Below are 9,302 nucleotides of genomic sequence, written 5' to 3'. Positions count from 1 at the left end.
AAACAATCTGCCAAACCCCGAGGGAGGGACATTCAAAAACCGTCTTGTATTGTTTAAAAATGTCCATTTCACTAAAGACGAAGCTGAGAAACTTTAGAATTGAAGGGAAATGCCAGGACAGTATTGGGGACAATATAGCAAAATGTGAACTGTTACATATTAGGTAATAATAATGTGTCAAATTTCTGAAACTTGATCATTGTACTTTGGTTACATAAAAGAACACCCTTTCCTAGGAGATACTTTGTACTGTGTGCATAGAAAGTTAAAGAGCAAATGAGAAGAAATGCTAAAGGTGGGAAAGTCTCGGTGAAAGGCTCTATGGGAGTTCACAACACTCACCTTTCCTGAATGACCGAAATGCTTCAAAGTAAAACCAGAGAGAGAGAGAAATGGTAACGCTTAGTTTTATTTTAACAATTTAGATATTTCTTCCCCAAAAAGATAAATCTAAATGCTTGCTCTTGGTGTATACCTCAGGTGTTAGCCTTCAAAGTACTTAAGGAGAAAGATTTGGCTTATTTAATGAAAACGCACAGAAGTTTACAACCACATTTATTAGAAAAATATTATCACTTGGAAGTTCCCTTCTTTTGAGGTCGAAGGTTCGATCCAGGGCACGGTTCTGTTTTCAGCAAACCCCCTCCACATGGCAGGAACCCCAGCTCTGGGTGCTCTCGGGCCCAGCATGGCCCAGTCCAACCGCAGACCCAGCCCACCCTCCACATGAGGAGTCATGAGAAGCAGGCAGGAGCCGGGCCTGTTCTTTCCATCCAGATGCAAGTGGAAATGAGATCCCAGAACTTGGCAGCGGCAGCAGCTGTCCAGTTTGCCTGCGGAATTTGCACTTCACCTTTTCTTCACAAACTTCTTTCTAGAAGCATTGGGATTTAACCGTCTCCTCCCGGCCCCCAAAGTGTTGTCTCGGACCTGCAGGGTAGCTGAGCGGCTGGAGATGTCGTTCTCTGCAAAGGGAGATACCCCAGCCTCATAGTCAGGGGCAAACACATCCGTTTTCTGCCGGGCCTTGCGGGAGAGTCGCAGCTGAGGGAAGCGCTGGTCCTCCGTCAGATGAGGGTTGACAGCATATTTGCCCCCTTTGGGAGCGGGAAGTGAATACTGCAAATAAGAAAGGCCATGAGAAGGACGGTGATCCATTTTCATACAAGTCAGATCCTGTCAACGTCAGCTTGACAGCTCTGGATGCAGGTGGATGACATCAATGTAGTCCCATCCACCGCCTGCTACATGCTAAGCACGTGACATGCATCTTCCCACTGGATCCTCCCCTCAACTCTAGAATGAACTCTGTAGTGTTCAGTTGCAACTGAAGTTATAAATTCAATTTTTAGTACATGTGTATTTATACACACATGTATATATTCACCGTCTCTGCCCACCTGGACAGAGACGCCACCCGAGGACAATGAGCACACCAGTTGCTTCTAAAAGCCATTCTTCATAAAGATGACCCAGAGCTGCTCAGAGAAATGGCCGATTCCAGGGCAGGGCACTATAAGAGTCGGAACATCTTGCGATGCTGTAAAGTGGAAAATGTACAAATAATTGGGACACAGAAGCCAGGCTGAAGGGCCTCTATAAACAGTGTGAACATCTAAGTAAATATGGTGATGGGTCACAGCCTGAAGACTAAAGTCGACAGACCACACTCACATAAATGAATACATTAAGAGGAGAAATTCCTCTTTACAGCAGAATGCCAGCTCATGTAGAAAGAATGACAGAATTAGAAAGTCACCCCTTGGCAACCATCACTGTGAAAACTGATTCAGGTAACTTTAACCACGAGCTGAAGTTGGATGAGAAACAGTATTACACGGCATAAGAGTATCTTTCTGTAAGTTACTCATCACTAATGATAACGTTACAGGAAATTTGTGGCAAAGTTGGAATATGGCCTCAAAGATTAAAATCTTTGTGAAATCTAAGTGAAGGTTGGGTGGGCACTATTTGTATTATTTTTGCAACTTTTCTATACATCTAAAATGATTTCGAAATACAAAGTAAAAAAGAAATTTCTTCTCGCGCATGAGAGGCAGTGGCCACCTGGAGAACTCAGTGCCAGGCTGGCTACGCTCTCATAGTCCTTTGTCTCTCAACCCTTCTCTCTTGATTCCTTGGAACAAATACATGGCCGTGTACTCAGCCGGGCCTCTCTTCTGTGCTGCGCATGTAAACACCTCTTCCTCTCTGGTCCACGGAGCTTCTGGAAATCCTGCCCACCCCAACCACGCGCACAAATCTACCCGCCACCCTGTGAATGACCGCCCTCTTGTGGCCCCACACGCACTTGGCCCTTGTCACTTACTGCCTGGAATTACTGACTATTTCTCATTAAACTGCCTGCTCCTCAGAAACCTCACCCCCATCTGCACTGATGACAGGCTCTCAGGAACTGTCCTGCAGGAACCACGAGGATTTTCTGTCCTCCGTGCGTTTTGAAGCCGGTGATAAGAGCCCTTGCTTTCCCAGCCCTAGGCCCTGCCGCTGGAGGCTGAGACACGCCACTCACCCGGAGGCCCCGCGGGTTCAGCACCTTGGGGTTGCGGGAAAAGTGCATCCGCAGGGTCCCGTCGTCGCTGACAGTCACAGAGACTTTCTTCAGGGTCTTGTTCCCACAGTGTGAACAGAACACTCGGCTCATGTCGGAGGTTGTCCTGGAGACATAAAAGCAGATGTTTCGGACTGAAGCCACAGGCAGCCAACCTTGTCCCCAGAGCACAAGATGAGTCACAGGACTCAAGAGGAGGAGGGAACGATAAGAAACGGAGAGTCTAAACAATCTCTCTGTTCAGACCCCCAAACACTGTACACGTCATAGACCAAGGCCTTCCGGCCTCATGCTGACGACATAACCAAACTGCCACCCTGTGAATGACGGTGAAGGGAAATGAACTCAGAGGTGAAGGGAAATGACACAATGAAAACTGAGCATATTGCTACCTTAATAACAAATTCTTACTGAGCTTTGTCAGGCATTCGTCTACAAGTTTCATATGAAACCAATCCTATGAGGTTGCTACTATCTTCAATTTACACAAGGGGGTAAGGTAAGGTAGCTTTCAAGATGACACAGCTCACAGGGCAGGTAAAAACCCAGGGACTCCGGCTCCAGGTTCAGTGCTCTTAACATCACTGTGCTTTCTCAGGGGCGGATTATTGCAGCTCGAAATACTGTGTCCCCACATGTGAGCCTGAGCATTAAGCCAGGAGGTGGTTCTGGAGGTGCCAATAATGTATTAACGAATCACAGAGGACACACCATATAGGCTGTTACGGTGGAATAGGTGTGGGTGTTGAGGACAGACCTCAGGGCCTTCCTCTTTTCTATCCACTAAAGCCCCAACGATGGACCTCCCACTTATGTACTTCAAAGAAAATCTCTGGCATCATTTCATCAGTATTTCAGTACTTATCACCAAGTAAGGAGGGCTCTTTGCTCCAGAACCCACACCCTAAATCCCATGCCACTACAATAAGGACTAAAAACGCCTCCCTCGATTTTCAGGTGGGCGGCCACTGGCAGTCCGTCCCAGGGGTTTCAGTGCCTGGTGGGATGAGGTATACATATGAATGAGGTACGCAAGGCAAGGCTCTCCCTCAGGAAGTTCGTAGAAGGGACAGGAAGAGAGGAGAGTGTTCGGCAGAGGGCACGGGTTCGATGATCAGCTACTTACCTGAAACAGCCGTGGCAGCGCAAGATGTAGCTCCGGGCCTCCCGGATCAGCATGCCGTTCACCGCCAGCACGTGCAGCCCCATCTGAAGCAGAACATTCTGCAGCCAACAAGTTAAAGCAGCACTGAACTCAGAGCACAACTCAATTTTCTCTAACGTCTGTGTAATGACAGTGGAAGGAACTTCACAAACCTTGGTTGGGTCCTAAAGGACTTCTGCTAAGGAAAAGCAAGCTTAGGGTGGCTCTCAAGATAAAGTAGGGCAAGGACCCAGAGTCACCTCAGAGGTGGGATCTGTGCTCAGCAATGTCTCTTAACAGAGACATTTATTTTGTCAGAGCAAATATACTCACTTCTGGCCTGGAAACCCTCTATACTTTCCCCGAGTACTTAACTGAGCAAAGAACATTGTGTAAAAGAAAAGCACCAACAGATTATGAATAGAAAACATTAAAGTTTAATGTCTTAACCCTGGCTTGTGTGGCTTAGTGGTTCGGTATCGTCCCATGCACTGAAAGGTTGCCAATTTGATTCCAGGTCAGGGTACATGCCTGGTTTTCGGGCTCGATCCCCAGTAATTGGCAGGAGGCAGCCAACTGATGTTTTGCTCTCACATCGACATTCCATCATGTTATGATTCTCTAGCCTCCAAGCAAACTAAAAATTACCGAAGAACACAGGCAAAGTTTCTAGAAACATTAAAACAGTAACCCTGTACAGACCCCCAAACCTCGCAGGGACAGGTACGACACTAAGCCCAGTGCTAACTGATGCCCTCCACCCACCTGCATGGCGAAGTCTGTGGTCACACAGCCGACCCGCACGTCCTTCGGGACGGTGCACTGTTCAAAATCCCGCTGGATCTGCTTGATGTTGCTGGGGGTTATCCACCCCCCATCGTCATCACTACCTTCATCTTTCCTTTCTTCAAACCCATTCTCGTCCTCCTCACTTGGAACATCCTCGCCTTCGTCGATCTGAAACGTAACAGAATTCACGAACCTCCCGCCCACAGGAGCGAAAGGAGAAGCTAGTGTGCTGCCTGTCACCGGGAGGAGGTGGTCATCAGGGCCTTACCAGCAGCTCCTGCAGATCACGATCAATACTAGGCAAAGGGTTCCTCCAGAACATGAAGGAACTGAATTCCAGGTCCCCGGGCTCACCGGCTGGGTGTTCATGTTCCACTGCTTCTCGTGGGGGTTTAGGCTGAGGTTAAAATAACAATAATTTTAAGACCTGAACATTGAGAGGGCTACATATGATATGATACATATGACATACAAGTCAGACCAGACAGGGCGGGACAAACTATAATATTAGTCTAGGTAAATTTGGTTCAGTGTCAGCAGTTAACTTGTGGAGATGTGACTTGTGGCAGAAAGGGCATGATGTGTCTAAGGCAGCCGTGGGCAAACTACGGCCCGTTTGGCTGTTCTATCCAGCCCGCGGAGCCGAAAGAGGGGAGTGTTCTCTTGCTCTTCCCCCCGCTCCTTCACCAGCAGCAGTGTTAACATGGCAACGTCGGGAAACACAGCCGCAGCTTCTTCTTCTGAGTCCAGTTTAAGACTCCATTATGGCCCTCGAGAGTCAAAAAGTTTGCCCAGCCCTGGTCTAAGGAATTACCTTTGAGGGCAGATGGAAACCAGAAATGTGTAGAGGAGTTTCAGGGTGCTGAATCGATGAGCTCACTTTAGCCTTAAAAAGAAAAAAGTGACAGCTCTAAGCAAAGAAATACAGTTTGAAAATTCAGTATGGAAGAGTAATTAAAAGAGAAAACAATATTTTCCCTTGGTTACTGAAGTAAAAGATATTCAGTGTTTAAAAAAACTGGAGGTCTGGCCAGGTAGCTCAGTTGGTTAGAACATCACCCCAATGCCCCAAGATTGTGAGTTTGATCCCAGTCAGAGTACATACAAGAATCAACCAATGAATGCATAAATAAGTGGAACAACAAATCTATGTTTCCCTCTCTCTCAAATCAATAAAATTAAGAAAAAAAGAACCGGAAAATATAAATACATACAGTCACGTGCCGTGTAAAGACAAGGACACATTCTGGAAGATGCGTCATTAGGCAGTTTCCTCATTGTGCTAACATCACGGATGCACCTACATGAACCCGGGTGGTGTAGCCTGTTCCACACCGAGGCCATATGGCATACACGCCGTCCATGTGGTTCGTCGCTGACTGAGATGTCATTCTGTGGCACATGACTGAGTAATTACTCCGCGATTCCACCACCAAATGACCGCTTTGGGACATATCTTTTTTTGTCCTTATACATAAAGCTGTAACGAACACCATCATCCATAAACTCAAAAATATCTTTGTTTGTTTGTATATATCTTTTTATATGTCAATGATGTGAGAGGATCATTGATCAGCTGCCTTCTGCCCGACTGGGGATTGAGCCCGCAACTTGGGCATATGCCCTGACCAGGAACCGAACCATGACCCCCTGGTTCACAGGTTGGCGCTCAATCACTGAGCCACCGTGGCCGGGCAACTCAAAGGTATCTTTGGTTACATCCTTAGGATAAATGCCTAAGAGTGAACTGCTCTTAGTGAAAAGATAGGCTGTTTTAAAGCTTCTGATACAAAATACGTAAGTCCTGCCCAAAAGGCTGCAGGAAAAGGCAATTTCTAAGATTTAGGAATAGGTAGATGCCAAACAGAAACCCAGGTTTCAGTCACAGAGTCAGTACAACTATTCCATTCAAACCTCTTCCTCACCCCCACCCCACCCCAAAAAACACCCAAAAAACATTCCAGTGACATGCAGAAGTCTGTAGTTTAGGCATCACTTTTTTTAGACTTTCTGGAGTGAAGGACTCTAAACCTACATGAAAACAAGCTGAGGACAGTTCTAGCAGGTATAGGAACGTGAGCCCACTGTGGTTTTGATGACTTAAGGCAGAGGAGAGCAAGCAATTCTTTGTCAACACTATTTGAAATGAATTATTATAAGGTTAATTATCTGGCTCCCCAAATTCTCTGACCTTGAAAGAGCCAATGGGGCCCAGGCACAGATAGATTAGTCTCTTCAACCTGAGCAAGGCGGCCAAGTCCCTAAAAGCACAACAGGAACCCAGAATTATGCCCTCAGGGTTTAAAACAAAACAAAACAAACAAACAAAAAAACCCACAAGCACCTAGTGTTCTTGCTTCTGAAAAATTTCTAGTTAAAAAAAGTGAGAATGTCGCTTATTTTCACACTTTCTGCATTTTTCAAATTTAACCAATCTTCCCAAGAACCTACAAATCAAAAGACTTACACACATTTGCTAACTGCAATGTTTGACCCTTATTTGGAACCCGATCCAAACAAATAAACACTTTTATAAAATTGGGAAATGTGAATGCTAACTGGTTATTTTGATAAGACTAGGGAGTTATTATTAGAATGTTATAGGTATATAATAAGGATGGTTTTGTGGTTATTTTTAAAAAAATTCTTTATTAAGGTATTACAAATGTGTCCTCATCCCTCCCCCATTAAACCCCATCCTCCCCCCTGTGGTTATTTTTTAGAAGAGACACACCTATCAGTGAAATATGATGTCTAAGTTCAAAAGAGCTGGGTCAGTAGAGAGGAAAACAGATCATAAGTTGATAACGGTCGAAGCAGAACGGTGGGGACCTGGGGTCCATTCCCTCTACTTTTGTGTATCTGCTACTCCCCATAATAAAAAAGTCAAGACAACCCCCCCCCCAAAAAAAAACCCCAACAGTCCTCCCGATTTACCTTTTCTGGTTCTTGTTTTAAGTGTGACACCCCAACAAACTCTGCCTCCAGCTGGTAAGTAAGTGCCAGCACTTGGATGTCCGTGGCAGAGAGGCTGGGATAGTCTCCAGTTTTCTTTGAAAACTCAGTCACTGTAAACAAAAGAGTCTCAACTTCATTTAGAGGCAAAAAGTCATATGACCGCAGATAAAGATAATGAAAGTCTGAAAAGAACTTAGGATCAATATGTCAAGAAAAACCTCGGAAGGTCTCTTCTCTCTCAGTTCTAAAATTCTTTGACTTTTAACAATTGAGATTAATAGAATGGATGACCAGATTCCAAAATGGGATGGAAAGTTAATCCGGCCAATATCTGTTGTAGTCTATGATAGAAAAAAAATTATTGGTTGCTTTGTAATACATATTGGACAGTTTTTATGTATTAAAAAAACAACCCCCCCCCCATGTTTACCACATTGTAAATGCCAGCTGTTATTATTCTCCTGAGACATCAACAATAAACACGCCCAATAACATTTTCTGACATATTAACAGAAAGGGGTCTTGTGCTACACCGCCACATGGGACAGTAACTATATGGCTTACATTTCCTAAAAGCAGATACCAATTAACAGCAGCAATTGCACTGGGCATTTACTAGTATTATCTCACACGAGGCTTTGCATGTCATCCTTCAACCAAATCCCATTACATGCTATTAGTATTTGTTCTGAAAGATGCAGTAACTCTCCCTTAAAGCTTTCACAGTAAGTTGGTGGGAAAAGCTACAGAAGAGTCACAAACTAACAGTGTAGCAAACATTTTCATTATCAGCCCCTAAACCCCACAAACACTTCCAGTCACCTAGGACAGTGGTCGACAAACTCAATAGTCAACAGAGCCAAATAAATATCAACAGTACAGCGATTGAAAATTCTTTTGAGAGCCAAATTTTTTAAACTTAAACTATATAGGTAAGTACATCGTTATTCACTTAATGAGGGTCCTCCTAAGCTGGCTTTTGCTAAAAACGTCCTCAATCTGATTGAGGCGCGTTTGCTGAGGTCGACCCCTTCCAACGCTCCCATCCACACTGGTCTTGTATACTTGTTTCGGGACTTCTCCTGGGCGCCGTCACCTTGATCCCCAAGGAGAGATCAATGCTGACGCCCAAGCCAAGTGTAACTGTTTCGTTTTCTTTCAGGACTAATGGAAAGCCAAAGGCCACCCCTTGTTTTTCTGGGGTGAGCCTGGCCTCCACTTCCAAAACAATTATCCAAAACAATGACCCTCTGGATCTACCGAAAAGGCATGGGCAAGAGCCCTGGCCGGTTTGGCTCAGTGGATAGAGCGTCGGCCTGCGGACTGAAGGGCCCCAGGTTCGATTCCGGCCAAGGGCATGTACCTTGGTTTTGGGCACATCCCCAGTAGGGGGTGTGCAGGAGGCGGCTGATCGATGCTTCTCTCTCATCGATGTTTCTAACTCTCTATCTCTCTCCCTTCCTCTCTTTAAAAAAATCAATAAAATATATTTAAAAAAAAAGACATGGGCAAGAGTAAGAAATCCAGGCTCTTTTATTTTTAATCCAAACAAACTCACCGAATGGTTGCCAGGCACTAGCCACTATGCTCAGTGGCAGAGCTCACTTAACGCTCCAGCAACCGCGGAGGCGGGCGCTGTTATTGCTCCCATTTTACAGACGAGGCGATCGAGGCCGAGACGGTCTGAGTGTCACACCCAGGGCAGAGCCAGTAACTGGCAAGACCCCGCGGACGCAGATCGGGAAGCATTTTCCTCCCACCGCCTCCCGAGAACCTGAGGTTCCTAAACCAGCTGCTGATCAAGGGGCCCCACCCCAACGCGCACCCGAGCCGGCCCCA

The 9,302-nt window shown here is 45.7% G+C and overlaps 1 protein-coding gene across 1 annotated transcript in view; it reads right to left on the bottom strand.

Moving 5' to 3' along the window:
- NOB1 (NIN1/RPN12 binding protein 1 homolog) overlaps positions 1-8,112 on the bottom strand; it is a 9,454-nt gene extending 1,342 nt beyond the window's left edge. The window contains exons 1-8 of the mRNA XM_015561766.1: positions 8,094-8,112; positions 7,443-7,573; positions 5,320-5,391; positions 4,774-4,902; positions 4,482-4,673; positions 3,699-3,796; positions 2,534-2,678; positions 804-1,119 (exon numbers count right to left, since the gene is read on the bottom strand). Coding sequence (XP_015417252.1) covers positions 850-1,119; positions 2,534-2,678; positions 3,699-3,796; positions 4,482-4,673; positions 4,774-4,902; positions 5,320-5,391; positions 7,443-7,573; positions 8,094-8,112 — 1,056 coding nt within the window. The 3' untranslated portion in view covers positions 804-849. The remainder of the gene's footprint in view (positions 1-803; positions 1,120-2,533; positions 2,679-3,698; positions 3,797-4,481; positions 4,674-4,773; positions 4,903-5,319; positions 5,392-7,442; positions 7,574-8,093) is intronic.
- Between the last annotated feature and the right edge of the window lie 1,190 nt (positions 8,113-9,302).

Source organism: Myotis davidii, unplaced genomic scaffold (genome assembly GCF_000327345.1).
Source record: "Myotis davidii unplaced genomic scaffold, ASM32734v1 scaffold1437, whole genome shotgun sequence".
NCBI lineage: Eukaryota > Metazoa > Chordata > Mammalia > Chiroptera > Vespertilionidae > Myotis > Myotis davidii.
Note: the sequence above shows the minus strand (reverse complement) of the source record. Positions and strands in the feature narration are given on the sequence as shown.